The sequence below is a fragment of the Trachemys scripta genome, chromosome 1 (genome assembly GCF_013100865.1).
Source record: "Trachemys scripta elegans isolate TJP31775 chromosome 1, CAS_Tse_1.0, whole genome shotgun sequence".
Taxonomy (NCBI): Eukaryota; Metazoa; Chordata; order Testudines; family Emydidae; genus Trachemys; species Trachemys scripta.
This window is the reverse complement of record NC_048298.1, coordinates 84733632-84755167: the sequence shown is the minus strand read 5'-3', so window position 1 is coordinate 84755167 and position 21536 is coordinate 84733632. Positions and strand designations below refer to the sequence as shown.

General features: G+C 44.7%; 1 protein-coding gene across 3 annotated transcripts in view; it reads right to left on the bottom strand.

Moving 5' to 3' along the window:
* Positions 1 to 21536, bottom strand: part of UTP20 (UTP20 small subunit processome component) — an 83317-nt gene that overhangs the window by 8218 nt on the left and 53563 nt on the right. For all 3 annotated transcript variants that reach the window (XR_004646158.1, XM_034773784.1, XM_034773794.1), the window contains 18 exons: positions 20564 to 20701; positions 19321 to 19460; positions 18976 to 19055; positions 18197 to 18504; positions 16755 to 16894; positions 15999 to 16155; positions 14783 to 14881; positions 14313 to 14480; positions 13416 to 13582; positions 11583 to 11724; positions 11134 to 11250; positions 9074 to 9244; positions 7366 to 7494; positions 6627 to 6737; positions 4133 to 4212; positions 2806 to 2875; positions 1132 to 1314; positions 23 to 154 (listed from right to left, as the gene is read on the bottom strand). Coding sequence is in view for 2 of the 3 variants with exons in the window: in XM_034773784.1 (XP_034629675.1) it covers positions 23 to 154; positions 1132 to 1314; positions 2806 to 2875; positions 4133 to 4212; positions 6627 to 6737; positions 7366 to 7494; positions 9074 to 9244; positions 11134 to 11250; positions 11583 to 11724; positions 13416 to 13582; positions 14313 to 14480; positions 14783 to 14881; positions 15999 to 16155; positions 16755 to 16894; positions 18197 to 18504; positions 18976 to 19055; positions 19321 to 19460; positions 20564 to 20701 (2532 nt within the window). In the remaining variant the exon portion in view is untranslated. The remainder of the gene's footprint in view (positions 1 to 22; positions 155 to 1131; positions 1315 to 2805; positions 2876 to 4132; positions 4213 to 6626; positions 6738 to 7365; positions 7495 to 9073; positions 9245 to 11133; positions 11251 to 11582; positions 11725 to 13415; positions 13583 to 14312; positions 14481 to 14782; positions 14882 to 15998; positions 16156 to 16754; positions 16895 to 18196; positions 18505 to 18975; positions 19056 to 19320; positions 19461 to 20563; positions 20702 to 21536) is intronic.

The window sequence follows — 21536 nt, the reverse complement described above, 5'->3', positions numbered from 1 at the left end:
CGTCCCTGGACTAATGACTTACATCTTCAAATTTCAGAGGTTCAATTTCTTTTTCGATCAGTGGGAGAACGGCTCCAAGTTGTCTTTCAAACGCCACTCCCTCGGCTTCAACGAACAAACCACAGGCCTGGGCGGCTAGCCGCTTGTGTGAGCTCTGCCAACAGAGAGGAGGACAGAGCAATCATTATTTCTTGATTTAATATGAAGAACCCATCACTCTGTAATACAACTCAGTGAATAAGGCACTACATTTTCAGACGTCACTAGTGGTTTTGGGTGCCTCTTCTGCGTACCCAAACTGGGACAATTTTAAAAGAAATTTATTTCCAGAGTGTGTGGTACCAATCCAAACTCTGAAAATCAGACCTTTTTAGGCCTAAGACGCACAGTATCCCTAGTCATGTGAGCCTACGTTTTCTCACAACATAAAGCTGATCTTTCAGGAATGCTAATTTTTAGCAAGTTTCCAAAACTACAGGGTTTTGAAGCACCACACAAAGTTGCCCATAGTTTCAGACCATTTTTTTGGTTAGCATATTGTAGATGAGAGAGCTCAAATGGAGACACACTTTGCCTATTCAAAAAGTCAACAGAACCATTCAAATCAGGACTGGACCCAAAAGGTCTTAAATCTGCTAGATCCCAGTAATAGAGAGGATGGACTAAGCAGCAGATGAACAAAAATAGCACCATCAGCCAGTTACTAAGCTCAAGTTCAAAGGGATTTTGCTCAAATTTCACCACCAAAACATTTAGCTTTGGGCAAACACTGAACATTGTTCAACCCAAATGGTGAACTTTCAGAAAACCATAAGCATGTAAAACAAGGCAGGCTCTAATGGAAATTGTTTTATAACCTTAGCTACAGCAGCCACTTTTGCTGGACCTATTCAAGAATGAATCTACATAGCTTCTTCCTCTCCTTGCAAGGGAGGACTGTGCAGGACAGTGGAGTTTTAAGAAGCTGCGACTCCAGGACTGGTATGCTCCACAATCTCATCCCTGCACCACCACACAAGTTTAACTAAACACACCACCTACCCACCGAGATTAAACATTTATAACCCCCTGATTTGCTCCAATTCCATTCTCCCAATGAAAAGAGTTGGGGTGCACTGAAATGAACAGTACCTTCTCGCTGTTAAACCACGTGGTGACTAGTGAGAACATCAGATCTCGGTTTGCAGAGTTTACTTTAATGAGCAGAGATTTGTTTGCCATGGCTGCCATTTTCTTGCACTTGGCAGAGTCATCATTTACCATCATCATACAGAGAGGGACAAAGAACAGCCCGCAGTATTGATGAAGTAATCCCTGAAAGGAAACAAATCAATCAATCACTTGGCAATCTCCAGAAGGCTTTCCGCATTTAAAAAAAAAGAAGAGGTTTTATTTTACCCCACATGCAAACAGGAGGATTCCCGAGACCCAACTCTGGGCCCAAACAGAGGAAGCCAGACAGAGGATGGGTGATCCAGTTGTTGGTGCATAAGGTTTGGACTTCGGCGACCTGTACCTGCTGGTCTGCCACAGACTTTTCATGCAACCTTGGCCTCGTGCTTTGCTTCCCTATTTAATCCCTACCTCACAGGGATGTTGGGGTGATAAATATAGTAAAGATTGTGAGGTGCTTGGACATTGTTGGAATGGGAACAATCTACAAACAATAGATCAGTGGTGCCCAAACTGTGGTCCCCAAAGCTAGAGGGGTGCAGAGGAACATTCGGGGGAGGAGGCAGGCATGGCGGGGCCCAGGCCAACCCTCATGGGGAGTGGGGAGGGAGCACCACCCAGCCCCACTCTGCCCCCAGATCAGTTCTGACTCCAGCCGCAGCTTCACTCCACCCCGTCCTGTCCCCAGCCCAGCTCTGCCCTCATTCATTCTCTGCCCCCAGGCTAGCTCCTCCCCCATCCCTAGTTCTGCCCCCAGCTCCGCCTTCAGCCCAAGTTCCTTTGCTGAGCCAACTGTGCAGTAATGGAAGGGGGTTGTGACAGATTCCATTATTGGTAAAATGGGGCGTGTTAGCAAAAGCTTGGGCACCACTGTGATAGATGGAAATTCACATCTCATTATGCATGATGGTCTCTTTCTTCCCATTCCCCCTCCTGCCCATCTGCATAAATGTTTGCTCTGTACAGACCCGAGACCAGTTGTTTAGACCTCGTCTAAAGCACAATCTCTCCCCAGAAAAGCCAAGACACAAGTCTGGAGATTGTTGGCCAAATCAGTTTAGAGATGGGAAGTCCAAAAAAAGTTAAGAAAATCTAAATAACAGGGAAATTCTTGAAACAACCTAGCTTTAAAATTCCAATGCTGACTTTTTTCCTAACAGTTCTGGAAAATGTTCCCCAAAGTTGAAGGGAAAAGGAAGCTCATAGAAGGCTACTTGCACCTTAACTATGGAACAGCTACTGCTACTCCATTATACAGTGACTGCATCTGAATGCACTCCCCAATCCTGCGGTGTTTCATTTCTGCTCTTTTAGCATTTCTCACTAACTCAAACGTCTCCAAGTTGGTTTAAACAGGTTCTAGCGCATGCAGCAACACCGTTTTGCTTGTAAAATAAGCAAATCTGACATGGAACCATGGAAAGACAATCCGTGTGAAACTCCAGTCTGTCATTTCAACTGTCGCTTTTAGAGCAGAACCAACACTAATGCTCTGAGAACTGTGCCATACGTTTGTGATAGGAGAGGATGTGAACAGCCAAGTGCATCCAGTTCTAATAAATCTGCAAATCAAGTTACTGGATATAACTCAAAAGCACTGATTATTTGATGATTGAAACTAAGACATGTTACCTGAGGGAACATTTCAAAGAGGTAAGCAATCATCTCCAACGCAGACTCTCTTCCAGTCTCATAGTCATAACTGAAAGAAAATAATTAACAAGATGGAGTGGGTTAGTATCTTCCAAAATTGCAAGAAATTCAGAAAACTGTAAACATTTTGGGTTTCTCCAAATATATGCACCAAGGATCTTAGAACAAACAGATCTTTATAATCAATGCCTGTTCCGTAGTGGAGACAAACAATGTGCTCAACTTGCTTAACAAAAGACTAACACATTTGAACTGTAACTAAGAGCCAGCCTTACTCACCTACAGAAGTACCTTTCTCCTCTGGCACCCCACAGACTACTGGAGGAGTAAGATACTTCTGAGTGGGGTAGGGTAGCAGGATTCAGCCCTCCATGTTATGGGTTCTATCGGCAGAATTCACAGTACACAAGAGGACCCACTGATGAATGCAGTGTCAATGGAGACTGCATGCACATCCTGGCCCAAAGGACCACTGCCCAAGTGGAAAGATGAATGGAATCTTACAAAAAATAAACTAGTTGGGGTTAGAACGACTTATGTTACCTACCCATGCAAGGGAGGGAGGAGGGACAAAAACCTCCCTTGCACCCCAGTGCAGGCTATCTGGGACTTGGGTCTTGGCATTAGGAGTAAGCAACTATGGTGACCACTTACTCCACCTCCCAGAGCACATGTACAGGGACAGGAATGGGCAGTCTGTTGGCTCTACCCCCCCCAACGCCACCGAGTCAGCATGGCAGGTATTGGAATATGCAACTGGCACTGTGAGTAAATTATACAGGGATATTTGCAGAATGCACCAGAATGTGTTGTAACTGCCCTAGGCAGATGCTGCTGACGCAAACTAAAAGGTACCTAAGTCTGTGTTAACATAATCCGGTGAAGAGAGCTACATTACAACGGTCCACAAGGGGCAGTTAGCACACAACACTCTGGTGTGCTCTGTAATTCACTGTCACAGTGCGGCTGACAGTGTTGTGTGTACAAGTCGGCAGCGCAGCTGACTAACCATTAACAGCAAACAATTAAAACCATATTTTGGTTATATAACAGCAACAGGCAAAAACAGTACAGAAATTAAGAAAAGATGGATAGGTGCAGTATCTATTTGCCATAAATGTTCTTTCATTTGCTTCTAACAAAGTGAACATTTTACTTCTACAGCTAGGAAAATGTGATGCAGACCCTGCATACCCTTATTCTCATGAGCAGCGCCACTGGGATCAATGGAACACTTGCATGAGAAAGGATTTAGAACACTGCTCTTTTTGAAAAGCCACGCACACAACAAGGATTACAAACTCACTTGAGCTGAGCAAATATGAACTCCAAATTGGGTTTCAGCTTGTCACCAAGGGGATAGTCGAGAATGTATTTCAGGTAAATCTGAAAAAATAGAGAAGGAAGAATTACCAGAAACAATGGGATCAGCTTGTGAAAATGTAATGGTGAGAGCAAAGCTTTTTGCAACAAACTATGAACAAGATACACACCTCCCTTTCACGTGTACGTAAAGCCTTATCTTGCAAAGGGCCAAGCTATCTCAATGTCCATTGACTTGGATGGGAATTACAGGCACTCAGCACCTTACAAAATTAGCCCCTTAAAAACTTAAAGTCAACATAGCTAAGGCCCCCAGTGGTGTGAAAAATCCACACCTCTGAACGTGTTGCTAGGCCAACCTAACCCCCCCCGTAGATGCAGTAAGTCACTGGAAGAATGCTTCAGTCAACCTAGCTACTGTCGCTCTGGGAGGTGGAGTTCCTAGAGCAATGGAACCCCTTCCACTGCTGTAGGATGGGTCTACATTGTGGGGTTATAATGGCATAGCTACACTGCTATGGTCCCCACAGTGTAGACAAGCCTTTAGTTTTGGCAATGACTATGTAGCTAGCACTTATGAATTTATGATGTCTCTGTTTAAAATGACAGGCTCAACAAACCTCAACATAAGTTCTCTAAATATTAAACTAAAGCTCATTTTAATATGGTCCCTAATGCTAAAATCATCAGCTGCTTCCATTATAAATCTGCCCCATTTATAGTAACAGACTCAGAAGGGACCATTGTGAACATCTAGCCTCACCACCTTCACAACACAGGCCTTAGAATTTCCCACAGTAATTCCTATATCAGCTAGAGCAGAACTTGTAGAAACTCATCCAGTCTTGATGTAAAGACATCCTGCAGCAGGCAAATATAGGATAATCTGCCCCCTCCACCATTAAGTCTCCTCTTGATCGCTAATAGTTCAAGATCAGTTTAAGTGCTGAGCAGGATGTTTAAGATCTTTTACAACTTTTTTTGTTAGCAATATCTGTTTATAACTCTAGATAGTCTTGCTATCGCTATAAATGTTGAGTCCCTTTTTGAATCTCTTATTTCTCAGCCTTGATGACTTCATGTGGCAGAGAGTTCCACAGTCTCATTACATGTTGTATGAAAAGTATTTCCTTTTGAATATCCCACATTTAATTTTGCTGCATGCCCCCTTTTTCTAGTTGTATGAGATAGGGAGAGCAGAAGCTTCCAACCTACCTTCTCTAAGCCATTCATTATTTTATATACTTGTCCCCTCTTATTTTTACTTTCTACGGTAAAGAAGCCCAATCTCTCAGTTATTCTTGTTTCCCTTCTCTGAACTCCCTCTCACATTTAGGATATTTACTGTCTGATAAGGAACAGCATTACAGCCCTGACTCAGCTAAACGCCCAATTATGTGCTTAACCTGAAGCACAAGAACAGTCCCAGGACATTATTTCTAACATGCTTAAAGACCGTACATCCTTCAATGCTTTGCTGAATTAGGACCTGAGTTACAGAGGGAAGAAGGGATAAATATCTTAAAGTGCAAGGTGAATCTACTTCCTCTCAGAGATCAAACTGGTTGGCTCTCTGCAGTATCTGGAAGGGCTCCCAAGTTGTGTTTGGAAAAGGAAGGGGTAGTATTTAAGAGGTAGAATTGGATGGCAATCATTATCAGGGGAACATGGTTCCAGATTGTGGGGCTGAAAATAGAATTAAAAAAAACCCACCATCCTCTGCACATGAACCCTTTTGAAATCACTGGAGCATCAAGACACAGCAAAGAAATTTGCCACCTGGGATGATGTGGGTTTGCCCTACTTTATCTGGCTCTCAAGAAATGAAAATGTTTTCTTAAGAAATAATTTGCATCCAGGCTGACCACTTGGATATTTTTATTTATTTTCTGTAATGTGATGTGTCTGATGCCTACTGCGACCTTTACAACACCACCATATAAACTTAAACCAAGGCTAAGGCATCCTTTTTTAACAGGGGGGAGGGATAGCTCAGTGGTTTGAGCGTTGGCCTGCTAAACCCAGGGTTGTGAGTTCAATCCTTGAGGGGGCCACTTAGGGATCTGGGGCAAAATCAGTACTTGGTCCTGCTAGTGAAGGCAGGGGGCTGGACTTGATGACCTTTCAAGGTCCCTTCCAGTTCTAGGAGATAGGATATCTCCATTAATTTATTTAATTTATTTATTTATTTAACAGTAAAGGTAATTAACCTTTGGAACTATGTTCATAGGATCCTCTTCACTTACATCTTCTTCTGAAGCATCTGGTACTGACCACTATCTGAGACAGGATACTGGACTAGATGGACTTGAAGTCTGATCCAGTCCGGCAACTCCTAAGACATGAGGCCAGTTTTGGGTTGCGTGCTAGAAGCTGGGCTGTTAAACATGCTTATCGTCGTTAATAAAAAAGTCTGTTAAGAGGGTTTTATTAAAATAGAGCACAGAGCTTAAGGAAAGAAACCACCTTCTACTAACCTGCCTGCACTGGACTCGCACTGGCTCACTCTGGCCTGTGATGGCAAACTTGGCAACCTTCTGCATGACGGCATCGATTTCAGGAACAATTAGCTTTCTGGATAAAATAGCCTTAAAAAAACATGTAAAAGTACAACCCGAGTCATTCTCATTCTGCTTGCGCATTGTCAGATACAACAGCACCACAAAACAACTTTGGTGTTAAATTTTAACATCCGCCTTTGAATGTCTTGGGGGGAGGGATAGCTCAGTTTATTGGTAGAGTAACTCCTTTTAAAGGAGGTGGCCTGCAAAGTCAGGTCTGCTTTTGCTGGAGAACCTGCAGCATGTTCATGGTGAGCTCTCACAGCTCAGTTGAAGGGGCGGGAATTGACAAGTCTTTAACACAGGCATCACTTATCCAAAACATTCATTAGTCTTTGAAGTTAAATGTGGTAACAAAACAACTCCAAGAAACAGTTTTAAACTCCAGATTGCTCTACTGTTACTCTAAGAACTCCTGTGATCTCATCATTTCACTAGTTCTCCGGTCATTGTAGATTGGTGTAACCTTGAAAGAACCTGAACTTCTAATGTTAAGGTCAAGCAGAAAAGCTTCATGGCCTTCTTTATAGCAAGGACACCTTTAACAGACATTCTGTAATCTTTCACCTGATTTGTAGTAACAGGTAGAAAATATAAGCACTTTCATTTCTACAATTCGGAAATTGTAAACCAGACACATGCTCTTTAGTAATACCTTTAAAAGGCCGAAGGCAGTGGCTTGACGCGAGGAATCATAGATATCTTCTTCAGCATATCCTAGCAACACTTGGAGCTGTTTCTCTGTTATGTGACTGTTTGTGTTCCTCACAAGTCTAGTTACGCACTGCAAATTAAAATCAGGTATCGTAACATGACTAGAACGGCATGTTCCAGCAGATCAACTTGCACTTCCATACTGTGATAAAATCAATAACTGCTACATTCAGCAACCCACACTCTTCCTAAAAATCTAAAATCTGTCAGAAGCCTGATTCAGTGGATAGCACTGGTGTGGTAATACACAAATTTTAACCCTGGAGCTTACAAGCTAGCCTTCTTCCCATAGAAAGCAAACATTAGCATGTTTACAGCTGGCAAATTCGAGACAAAAAGCGTAACCAAGGTTGGAGACCAAATATATGCCAACACATTCAACAAAACATCGGCCCCTGAATCCAATGGGGCTATTCACGGGAACAAAAAGGTTTGTGGAATGGGAACCACATTGAGAAAAAAATCCTTCCACACTTCTATTTAGCGTTATTTATCCTGCAACTACCCCCAGGATAAGGTAACCATAATTTGATAAAGCATTTTGGATATATATCTGTCAGAAGGACACTACACAAAATAAGGCTATTACTATTATTGCTATTAATTGACCTGTTTTCCTAAGCTCATTTCAGCTGCTGTTTTTTTAAACCCATTTAATTTAAAAGCAAACCAACTGCTCAAACAGAAGTGACATCTATCAAGTGAGACAATGAGAACAAAAAAACTGTCAGTGAAACAAAAGTGTCCAACAAACATGCTTCTGTAAAACACTTTGCTAACACAGAGACCTGTGTTCACTCAGGTGACTTTTACTAGGTTTTCAGTGAAGACACCAATAGCAAGACAATTTCTTTCCCTCCCTAGCGTCCTAAATCATGCAGACGGGCATAAGAGGTTCCGTGCAGGCACAGACTGCAGGGTTGAGGGATCTATAACTGGACTTTCCGGATTCCACCACCTAAAGAGGACACAGGACCTCTCTATGCGTCTCCTCCCCACCCAGCCGGGCCCTCACGCTCTCCCCAGCCCATGTTACCTGGGAGGAGGGAGGAGATGTCTCTGTCCTCCCACTGCGCTGGTTCCCCTTCCCCCCTTGGGCACATTTGGCTGCTCTTCCTGGCAGCAAGACCCAGGCAGAGAGCGGGACCGAGCCACTCCCGGACACTGCCTGGTGCAGCCCAACAGCTGCCTGGGAGAATGCCTGGCTGCAGCAGCAGCAGCTGTCTGCCTATCGCCCAAGCGTGGCTTCTGGGACAGCAGCTGAGCAAACTGGAGCCCACTCACCATGCTCTGCGCGTAGCAGCAAGGGTCTTGCAGGGGAGGGGTGAAGCAGCAGCCCGCTCCGTGCCCAGAAGCCGACTTTGAGCATGCCAGGAGGAGGTTCCGACTGCCTCGGCCTCTGTCCCTGAAAGCTGAGCCTGGGCAGGGGACAATCTGCTGCTCTCCCAGTCACAGTCAGCCACTATGCTGCACCGGGCAGCATCTCAGGCAGTGTGGCTGGAAGAGGCTCTGGCCCCATCTCATCTCTTCCAGCTCTGGCCCCACCCCTTCCACTCCCCTGCCCGGGCTGGCTGTTGCGGGGGTGGGGAGCATTCGACCCTTCCTTCCCCATGAGTCACCTATGAACTGTTCTATTTGGCTCCGCTTACTTTGAAACAGTTCACCACCAAATGGAAGTTCTGGCCCTTGGCTGCTCCTGGCTTGGCAAAGTCCTTCAGCAGCAGGAAAAGCTGCTTGGTTAGTTGCTCTGTATTCTTTTCAATAGAAGGCAAAGGGAACTTTAAAATCCACACCAAAGACTGCAGAGCGCCAGTGATCACCTGGGAATGGGAGCCAAAGAACAGCATGTGGGATTAACAGGATTTAAAGAGCATTTCCTTCCCCCCCCCCCCCCCCCCCCCCCCGAGTCTATAATTACTAGCAGGCTCGGATGACTATCTACAGCTGGAATTAACATGGAAGATAAGCTTTCCCAAACCTTTTACGTGAAATAGAAATGGCTAGTCAACCTGATGGGAAAGGTAATACACACACACACAAACCAATCTATGGCCAAGATTTTCAGATGGGGCTACTGATTTCTGGTGTCTAGCCTGAGACACCTCTAAAGGGTCTGATTTTCAGAGGGTGGGTGCTCAGCATTTTCTGAAAACCAGGCTCTGTTAAGGACTCCCATTTTTGTCTCCCAAAAATCACCAGTCACGTGAAAATCTTGGCCCCAGTGTTTGTTGCCAAATTAGTCAAGCCACCAGAGCCAGTGTCTCAGGTGCCTTCTGTTGTGGTGAAAAGAGTGCCCAGGTCAGACGCTGCATTCCTGAACACACCAAAATCTGCAGAGGGAGGGGTTTATGTGGCCACTTTGCTCACTTGTATACAGTACTGCTGGGCTGGCTGGTGACTGGCGAGAAGGCAACAATTAACCTGATGTCTGCCCCGCACGTTGGCATACACACGAGAACCTCACGGCTCTCATCTCGCTTAGAACCTCCCTGCTACTGAGCACAAAACATTGGTACTTTGCTACGAGACCATTCTGCTTCTGAAGCTTTAAATGTCCTATTGGGCCTGATCCTGTGAGAGGTGCTGAGTGCCCTCAAATCCCAGGGATTTAGTGAGATAGGCATGCCCAGCACTTAGCGAGATTAAGCCAGTTATGAAGCACCGCATAAGGCTTTTGTCAGACTACATTACTCAGTCAGCAGTGCATTCAGGTGAAGGAAAGGGATGCAGGTTGATCCCTTGGCACTGGGAATCCAGGATTTTATACCTATGCACTGCAAAGGGAACAGAGTGGCTGGTAGTGAGAGGGGAGAAATCAAGCTAAGGAGTTAGGGAAATCCCAAAGAACCCAAGTTTAGCCAATTAGGGTGGGCCCAAGGCAGCACAAGAAAACTTCAGGAGGTTCCCCTCCCAGGGCCGGGTAAGCCAGTACTGAGTGCGGCTGTCCCACAGGCAGAAGAGCGCCACTGCAGCACCATCAAGAGCAGGTTCTGCTCCTAGGTAGTTTCTACAATCTGAACAGGAACAAAGAAGGGGAGGGGGAAGAAAAGGAAACAAAAGGAAAAGTTTCACAGAGGGATCTTGTTATCTTTTCTCTACAGGGGAAGAAAAATTTAGAGTTTCCCTTTTAATATTATTATTGTAAGTGAACTACAGTCGCAAAGGTGTCATAGTAATACCACTAGATGCAAACAGCCCGATCTGCAGAACAGCCACAGCACAAGGTGTGCAGAGACCGTGTCAGCTCCCTACACTGCCCTTCAACTTGAACCTGAAGGGACCTCTCGTCTAGGAGCAACTGGGCAGGTTCTGTTTCTAGGCCCATTCGATCCTTGGACTCTGTTGAGATTCCCAACAAGGAGGCTAGTTATAATGGGGACAGTGACAATTGCTAGAACCAGATCAAGAGCAGCCATGTGTTTCGCAGCTGTCTAGCAGCACCTGCATGGTAAGAACCTCTCACTGCTGACTTTGGCCATGTTTCAACCAGCAATTCAGAGGCAAAACATTCAATATCCCCTGGATTACAAACCTCCCAAGGTATCAGACCCCCAACTATTTACCTTAACAGCTAAGAAATCAGGTTTGAAAACTATGCTTTATAGTTCAAGGACAATGAAGGGAAGTCTTTGGAATCCATGGTTAGCCTGTATTCTGCAATGGAGCTGGGTAGAAGCAGCAAGTGGTATATTGAGCTTAGACCCCCTACCTTAACATCCGTGGATTGCAGACAGTCTATAAGCAGCTGAACAAAAGGATCCAACATTTCTAAAACATGCTCATCTGAGGAATTTATTTTGGATCTCTTCAGGCTCATGTGCAGTAGCTACAGTGTTGAAAACACATTTTTCATTAGTCACAAAGAGAGGACGAGGACATTATCATGTAACTCAAAGGGGTAAAAAAATCCCAAAACACAATTTCAAGACACAGTAGAAACCATGCAACAGCACGTTAAGTCTTTAACAAATGGAAGTGCTCTTAGCAACACCCTGGAAGCCCCGCCCTGAAGTTACTATGGGCAGCCAGACGCCCAGGATCAGGGATTGTCATTAATACCAGACAGGAACAGAGGGAATATTTCATTTTTTTTTTTTTTTAAGGAAAGCAGAACAATTGACCCCACAGCACTTGTTTCACATCTGGGGAGACCCTTACCCTAAGTCCCGATTCAACCAAGATATGCATGTTAGTCTTGCTGCTAACAGGTGCTTTCTGCCCGCCTCTCGCTGGGACTGGTGGGAGTAACAGGCAGCTTTCTGGTTGCAGACGAGGATCTGGAGGAGCTGGGGCTTTTGTTCTGCATGAGGCGAAAGGTACATTTAGATTTTGATGTAATTGGAGACTCACTGCTGGCAGTGGAGAGAATTTCACTGCCTCTACTGCTGACAACAGACACTGCACGGAGCACATCCAGGTCCTGGCAGTGAAAGAGTCAATGGAACAAACTGAAGAGCATTTTTACTTCTACGAAGACTAACAAGTGTGTTTTACTTCATGTAACATTTCTGCTGTTTTCTCACGTTTAAGTTTATCATTGGTAAACACCCTCCTAAGCAGGCAAAAATCCAACAGTTAGCGCAATGCAAATTTGAAATTTCTTTTCAAAAACTGTCCAGATGGAAAGGCATTTCAATTTCCACACCTGATCCACAATAATCGCAGCTTTCATCTCATTTATAAACGGCCCTTCCCTGTATTGGAGAAACGTCTAGCTAAAATGAGAAAACTAAAACACCTGGAACAAAAACGTAATTAGGGAAGCCACCGAAATCAAACACTGTTCCAACAGGAGAGCAGCCCACGGGATACAAGTACAGACTCCTGAGGGAATCTACCATCTCCTAACCCTGCATCTTCAGACTTTGACAGCCCTGCTTTCAGAGGCTCAGTATAATCTGTTCAAACCAGGGATGAAGTGTAAATTTAAGGCTGTGAGGAGCATGAGGGAGAAACCCTAATGTGTTTGGGGAAACTCTTAGACTTTAAAGCCAGAAGGAACCATCGTGATCATTTAATCTGACCTCCTGCAAGTTGCAGGCCACAGAACCTCAGCCACTCCCGTAATAGACCCCTCACCTCTGGCTGAGTTACTGAAGTCTACAAAGCATGGTTTAAAGACTTCAAGTTACAGAGAATCGACCATTTACACTAGTTTAAACCTGCAAGTGAGCCTGCCCCATGCTGCAGAGGAAGGCGAAAACCCCCAGGGTCTCTGCCAATCTGACTTGGGAGAAAATTCCTTCCCAAACCCAAATCTGGTGATAAGTTAGACCCTGAGCATGTGGGCAAGACTCGCCAGGCAGATACCTAGGAAAGAATTCTCTGTAGTAACTCAGAGCCCTCCCCATCTAGTGTCCTATCACTGGCCATTAGAGATTTGCGGATGCCAGTCACAGATCGGCTACAAGCCATTGTAGGCAGTCTCATCATCCATACGCTCCATAAAAAAAAAAAAAAAATCTTAACAGCCGAGTTTTGAAGGCCGCAAAGGTTTTTTGCCCCCCCCACTGCTCCCCATGGAAGGCTGTTCCAGAACTTTACTGCTCTGGGGGTTAGAAACGTTTGTCTAATTTCAAGCCTAAACTTGTTGACAGCCAGTTTATAGCCATTTGTTCTTGTGTCCACATTGGCGCTTATCTTAAATAACTCCTCTCCCTCCCTGGTATTTATCCCTCTGATGTATTTATAGACAGCAATCATATCTCCCCTTAGCCTTCGTTTGGTTAGGCAAAACAAGCAAAGCACTTTGAGTCTCCTCTCCTAAGGTAGGTTTTTCCATTCCTCGGATCATCCTAGCAGCCCATCTCTGCACTTATTCCAGTCTGAATTCAACTTTCTTAAACATAGGAGACCTCCCTCCTCCAGTCTAACAGTTCACTTCTCAGATTTCATAGAATCACTCCAAGAGCAAAATCTCAAGAAACCAGGACTCTCAGACAGCAAAGACCAATCAATAGCATATGGACTGAGTCATTCTCTGTAACTTACTTGGCTTTTTCCGTTAGCAGGGGCAGATTTTCACTGATCAGGCCGTGGCTGAGCACGAGAATGGATTCCGCGCTCATTTCCGGATTTAGGATCAACCCTGACATGATGCGACGTAATGTTTCGTGCACCTTGCGGGATATTTTCAGGCTCATGGTGCTCTCTAAAACCTAGACAGCACAAGAGTCACGTTAAGCTGTAACACAGCAGGGCAGCTCTCTGTGGGCAGCAGGAGAAAGTTACAAGAACGGCCAATCCAAATTGCCTCCAGCACAAGCAGAATCCTGCTGCCCACCCGCCTCACCAGGACAGAGAAGTCCCTTCACATTCTCCCCACCCACCTCCACATTAATCAGCAAATGAAGGGTCTGAAAGTACAGTGGGGCCCCAGAGCTTACGAGCGTATGGGACTCCATTCCTGACAGTGTTCTACATGGGCAGAGGTCCACTCATGTGAGAGCTCCACTCAAGTCACTAGAGTGCTGCATGGGTGGGTATTTCCCCATGTCTGGAGTCCCTGACTTCAGCAGGGTTCCATGCACACACAGGTTCCCACCCAGGCAGAAGAGCTTGCAGGATCGGGGCCTTTATGAGCTCTGGTATAAATAATATAATCAGAGGCAAATCACATCTGAGAGGTGGAGCAGAAAACATCCAGAGTGGATACTTCCTTTGCACAGGATGGGGAGAAGAACAGGTAAGTTACCTCTTGCTATAGATATAAATAGTAAATCCCTATTTTATCCTCTGCAAGAATACTGATTTCCAGCAAGGGAAAAACGAACAGTCAGATCCCACCTGTGCAGCTATGCCATCGTATCCCCTCAGAGCTCTTCCTTTCACGCGGCCCATTTGATCGCATTCAGTGTTAAAGGCAGGGCTCCTACTGGATGTGCTTACCTCTTTCAACGGAAGAATGAGCTTCGTCACTTGGTCCTTCCCTACGTACTTGCCAAGAATTTCGTAAGAATCGTAACTCTTGCTTCTGCGAGCCTCCATGACCTTGGAGACTATCCCCTTCACTTCCTTTTCCTCAGCAACATCCCCAAACAGCTCCTGATTGAAAATCTTTTGAAATCCAGTGGAGAGAAACGAATGAGAACAGCAGAATCACTAATAGATTCTGCAGTAGATGAGCACAAGCTATGCGTGGAGAGTTATCTCCCCTCTCCCCCCACCACACACACAGCCAGTTACTTGTGCTAAGAACAGGATTTCTGTAGTTTACAATCAACGTATACTGAAGTCAAAGATCCCCCTTTCAGAAGGCTGGGGTTGCCAGTGTCATCTCTTGTAACACGTCTCTTTATCCAAGCACGTTCCCTTGGCATTTGACAAGTGTCTTGACTTCCATTGCAATTAACTCCTACCTCAATCATAATGTCTAAGCAGGTGTCCAACTCGCCAGGGCTAAGCCTGCTGGTCAGGCCTTTCAGTAACAGGTGCACAGTGAACGTCAGCACATGGACCTAGAGACAAACAATCAGCATTACATTTACCATTCCCAAGCTGGGATTTTTGTTGTTTTGGAAATAATCAGACTTGAGGATTCCCACAGCAGAGCTCTCACATTTCTCAAACAATATACTCGAATACTCTCAACAGGAAAACTACTGAGAACTGTCCAAAAACCCACAGCTGGAAAGGATTTACCCGCTCTCCCACAACTCAATTCAAAATGAGTCACTTTTTTCAAAATGTGTATTTTTTACCCATTTCAGCATATCCCAAGATGCCTGTTTGGCCAGCAGCACATTTCAGACAGCTGGAATGGTACACCAGCATGTCCGGCACCATACCAGCACTGTTCTGGGCAGACGGTGATATACACAGATAGAGCTCTTAGAGATTGTTCTCTTCTCACATCTAAGACCAGCACTTTTCATCTGCCAGAGTCCAGTAGCAGAAAGCAAGCAACTCTCCACTAGGACAGCTCATCTGAAAAGCCATTCTTATCATAGGTTACAGTGAGAGGCACAATGACCTTGTGGTTAAGGCACTGGACTGGGACTCAAGAAATTGGGTTTCTATTCTCCCAGCTCTGTCACACACTCACTGTGTGACTTTGGGCAAGTAATTGAGGGTGAAATCCTGGCCCTACTGAAGTCAGGGGGAAAACTTCAGTTGGGTCAGGATTTCACCCTTAACCCTTCTGTAAATTGGGGACAATATCACTTCCTTTCCCTATCTTGTCTATCTTTCAGGACTGCCTTTATGTCTGCGTAGTGCCTAGCACAATGAGGACTGATTCTCAGTTGGGGCCCGCAGCCACTACTGTACTACAAATTAATGCCAAGTTATTTTTCCACAGCACAAAGCAAAGTAAATCCTGGTTCTAATTTCCCATTGAAGTCTATTCCCAGCAAAACCATGCCGCAGTATCCCTAGCCTCTGTTTGCCAGAAGCTGGGATGGATCACTTGATGATTACCTGTTCTGTTCATTCCCTCTGGGGCACCTGGCATTGGCCACTGTCGGAAGACAGGATACTGGTCTAGATGGACCTTTGGACTGACCCACTATGGCCATTCTTATGTTCTTAATTATAAAAAGCTATAGAGAACGAGAGGAAGAACCATGGGATTACCTGGTAGCCATGGACGAGAGTCGACTGCATCTCTCTTAAGACGTACTGCAGGTACCGTGCTCCCAAAGCCTCCATTATTTTGGTCAGGGTGTTCCGTGCGATGTCCCGGATTTCCTGCGCCCGGTTCCTCAGAAGCGAGCAGACTTTGAGAAGAATGCTGGAACCAGAGATTAACAGCTCAGCACAGCCACAAACCAGCACAGAACCAAACACTACAGTAATTCCCTGGCTGCTTTCCAGGGCAATTTCATGGATTTTCTCTGATAGCGTTACATAGGGAATAGTTGAGCTACCCTCAAAACCAGGCACCGAGGCCCTCTTGTTTTCATATATGGCCTTAAGACCATGTGTTTATCATACACAAATGTATCATCCTCAAATGGTGCTATTGTACAGAGAGGAAAGGTGGTTAAATTACAGGACCGAGAGTCCGGATTCTAACCCCAGCTCTGTCACCGCTTAACCTCTGGGCGCTTCACCCCGTAGTTCTGATTACTACTTAAGGATTTATCAAGCACTTTTCACATGTAGCTGGGCCCTATATAAGGAAAAAGTCAAGGGCAAAAGGGCATCAACATTAAAGCCAAAGACATTGCAAAAACATATGTTTCTAAAAAAAATTGCAAGGTGTTTTAAGGGCCCTTTTTTCCTCCAGCCTGGCTTTAGTCAGATGCAAAACTGCAGGCTTTTAAAAATCTGGCCCTTAATCTTTTTAGTGCAATAACTGATATTTGAGGAGCAACTTTGCCCCCGTACCTTGGCAGGTTAGCTTCCATGACCTCTTGTGGGAGAGACTGCATCACCTTGACCATGGCAAACGCCAACGGCACCCGAACCACCTCTTCATCGTTCACAGCCTTGGATTTCACAAGCTTGTGTTCCTCATCTCTTTTCACCTGGAACATGGGGCAGACACAAATCCCTTTTAACACTACACTGGTGACGCGAATGAACAACTTTTTCAAATACCCAGTTCTTAACCCCATGAAGAGCAGGCTGACATGCTGTACAAGTACACACTAGAGAACTTCAACTGTATACTTCAGTGTTAAACATCACAACTGTTTTTTCAATAGAATGTAGTGCTTAGCTAAACCAATGGTTCTCAACCTACTTATCATTGTGGGCCACATATGCGGCCCACAATGTGTTATCTGGGCTACGGGTTGAGAACTACCCCCACCGCATGCCGCCTATGCCCAGCACCTGCCCAGGGAAGAGACCCCTCCAGAGAGTGGGGCCAGGAGCAAATCCCACTGCAGGGCGGGGTGGCAGGGCAGCCCCGGACCCCACCGTGCAGCAAGGCAGGGCAGCCCCGGACTCAGATGCGCGGTCAGGGAAGGGCAGGGCAGCCCCGGCCACCACCGCACCCAGTAGCACCAGACCCCGCCACGCAGGGCAGGGCAGCCCTGGCAGCCCCAGATCCCACCATGCGGAACAGGGAAGGGCAGGACAACCCTGGCGACTCCAGACCCTGCCATACGAGCGGGGCAGCCCGGACCCCAGCCTCGTAGGCCCTGTGGCCTTTAGCACACAGCAGGGCTGCAGCTGTGTGCTAATTGGGTCGCATGCAGCCCACGGGCTGCGCGTTGAGAACCACTGAGCTAAACCCATCTGTCTTAGGTTCCTATATAGTGCCCTTTACCAAGCACCTCACAGTATGAAATATACTGATCCTCCAAACTCCCCCATGAGGCAGGGAATCCCCATTTTACAGGCCTGAGGCATGGAGAAACTAAGTGACTTTCCCAAGGCCATACTAGAAGTCTGACAGAGCAGGGAACTGAATCCAGGTCTCTGGCGAGCACCCTAAACACTGGACCATCTTTTTTCTGCATCTGTAACATTGAAACTAAACTGGGTGTTTATAATCAGCTGAGGGCCATTGAGAGGCCTGCATGAAATAAGTGGTCCCAAACCCATTCATAGCAGGCAGGTGAATGCACAACTGAGGTGAACTGGAGGGCTTGTCAGCAATCCCAATGACATGCAAAGGAGAATGAGCTCCCTCTCATGCTTCGAGGTGGCCTCTCTCCAGGTCAGGGTTGAAATCATGAGTCTAGGCAATTTGCAATTCTCCTGCACATGTTGTACCTGTTCTCTGGATAGAACCCTTCAGCCTGACTCTTGGCACTAGCACAAGAGTCACTTACAGCCACGTACATTTACAAACCATCTTTTCAGTGCTGAACACGCACCTTTGCGGCAAGACACCTGTGTAATTTGGGCAAGATGCTGCCAGTTACTGTTCCTTGAATGTGTTCAATCAGACACTCCAGTTCCTCCTTATTTCTGGGAAGAGAAGAAATGGATTTTGTGGCTTTCTGGGTCTCCTCAGATTCTTCGGTGCCTGCCTGTTCATGCTGAATCAGTGCAGGATCCCTCTGCTTCTCACTGTCCTCCAGCAGGTTCTTCCTTTTCTCTCCCTCAGCCTCCTCCTCCTCACTCTGCTCCAATTCCATGGCTTCATTCTCTGCTGCTTCCTCAGCATCCATGGCCTCTGCATCTGTCGGGCAAAATCAAATCACAGACCACGTGGAGGCAGCATGTGAGATGTCCCCACACCACTTCCAGAAAAGCCCAAAGTCACTAAACAGATAATCACAAATGTAAATATGCCACAGACACAAGTTTCTTCATTGTAGCTGCAGTGGGGCAGGGTGGAGCACACAGCACTCTACCCAATCTTTGGCTAGCAAAGAAATCCCCGCAAGACGGCTGCTCCAGCCAGTGAAAGTTAGAGCATCCCTTAGCCCAGTCTAAGTTATGCCAAGGCTATTTTGGTCTGTGGAAGCCCCAGGACCAGTGCTAATTATGAAGATAGACCAAGAGTTGATTAGTCAAAACAGGCCTTCCAATTAGTACATCTTAAAAGCCTGAAGGAGCTAACCTGAGGTGTAGAACGATAGAAAACTTTAAGCATCTAGACTGAGCAACTAGCACGTGAGGTTCCATCATTAGGAATCTGAAAACTCACCTTCATTCTGAAGAGTCTCGAGTTGCTTTTCAAGGGTTTCATGGTCAAAATGAAAAGCTTCTAGCACAGTCACTAACAAGCTGTCAAACAACAGATTGAATAAAAGGTCAGTTCTTTTCATATACGGAAAAGAGTGTTTAGACTGATCGTTGGTCCAAAAAACTTGAAGCCACCATTTTCTGGTATTATTTTTTTTTCCAACTGATTTTCAATTACAGAACTCCAACTCAGAGAGCAATTGCCCCCAAAACAGTGACAACACTAAAATCCTAAAACCATCCATTAACTTGCTGAATCTTTTATTTGTAGCATGACAGTGAGCACTGAAAACAAGCATTACTGTACCTGACAGCCAGTTTTTGATTGATCTGTCCAGTTTGCAAAACATGTATGAAATGTTTTAAATGGTACATATATGCTGACCAAGAGAGACGCCTGCAAACAGCACCTACAACTTCAACTGAAGCAGTTATCATATTTTCATGCTGCCAAAACACAAACAAAAAAATCATCACTATTAATATATTTTAAATAAAGATATAAACATATTTAAATCAATGAAACACAGGACTAAAATAAACAAAGTCAATATATGGGGGATTTCTTTTTAACTCTTTCAGATTTTCCCAAGTCCCTGAAAATGAATCAAATAGTCACAGAATGGACTAAGAAATCGATTTCTAAGGTGCCAATCCTGCAAATACTTATCCACATATTAAACTTTGCTCACATGAGTAATCCCATCAAAGTCAATGGGACCACTTGTGTAAAGATAAACACACGTAAGCATTTTCAGCGTCCAGGCCTAAAAGGATTTCTCACATTACAAAAATTGAACAGATCCTATTTACTTGTTGTGATTCCCTGCTGGATCCTTTCCTGTTTATCTCTAAAACATTGAAATCTGTCAGGCAGTACAAAACAGCTCTTCATACAAAAAACAAACAAGCAAGCAAAAAACCCACCTCTGGCTTTCTAAATACCAACCAGACATAGTGTTGTGAGACGATGTAACCCTGGCCCTAAAAGTAGTTTTGTTTCATATATTTTGTACAAGAAATAATCTTTTAAACAAGAATGACAGACTAGATGTCATCATGCTTCAAGTTGTCTATTTCAATTACAAAATCGCTGCTGACTTTGGAGGATCTGAGTTTTTTATTGATGTCATATTCATCTCTCTCTGTACACACTCCATACCAGGTGCATACTGCCTCCTCGAGAAGCTAATCTGACAAACTCTCTGCAATGGAGCTTCTGGGAATTTTGGAGACAGAGGGAAAAATTTCCACCCAAGCCACTTCATAAATGAATCATCTGTATGATAGGAAATTAGCAGCATGGAAAGTAATAAAGGGACCAAATTCTCTCAGACACAGGAAGTGCTTTGCATCTGACAGGACTGGATCCTAGCTACATCTGTGCCTTCTTAATCCTCCTTCACCAATGGAAAGAGGCACAGTACTGTCATCTAAAAAGCAAAATACTCCACATCTGTCACCCTTTTAAGGTGACAAGCACTGCAGGTAGAACACTGTGACAAAGATGGATACATTAGTATTAAATTAGCTTTATGTTAAAAACCTACTTTAAGCATTTTCTCATCAAAAATAGTAGTAGTTGCATAAGGCATGATGTAGTTCTGCAAAGATTTGGAGGACAGTATGATTTTGTCTTCAGTCAGCTGCTTCGCCAATTTCTTTAAGGCTCGAGCTCTTCTGTGGATCTGGGAGAGATTTGGCAAATTCATGAACATTTAACAACAGAACATTTGCGTTTAATAATTTTTGATGTAGCAATTGTAAGAGTGCCCAAAGCTTAAACACAATGAAATAAATACGTGTCATTTCTATCAAAGGGTCACATTTCCCCCGCTCCATCTCTGAACCTTCTCTAGCTTTGCTCCTTTAGAAATGTCACGATTCAGTAAATAAATCACAAACAGTGGCTTACGGTATCCTCAAGGCATCAGACAGGAGAAGGTAATTGATTATAATGGGGGAAAAGTGGATGAGAAATTATAAGTGAGAAAGGAAATTTAGAAAGCATAGGCAGCATGTAGCTAGGGATGTAAGAAATGCTCTCTCTGAAAAGGAACGCTGTATGTCACATATTTACTCTAAGCACAAAGGAGAAATTGAAACATTCAGATGGGTGTATTTAAAAAGGAAGAAGAGATGCAGCAGAGATTATGAAATTCAAGACCTGATCCAATGCCCATCCAGGTCAGGCCCTACATGCTAAAATATTTTCAAAGACTATTAATCAATTTATTCAATACAAACATACATGGATAGTGTTTGTACAACAAACCCTTGCTAGTTTTATTCATACGGTTAAGAAGGGACAAAGCAAGACAAAGCCCTACATGGGGCTGCTAAGAAATAAGAACATTAGACTCTGACATTTTACTAATGAATACTGAACAGATCACTCCTTTCAGCCAAATGATGGAGAATACAAATACAGACAATACAAGATACTGTAACTAAAGTATGAACAATTTTATGTAAATTCAAACTTTACTTAGATTTATAAAAGAGAGTTGAGATAAAAAAAAC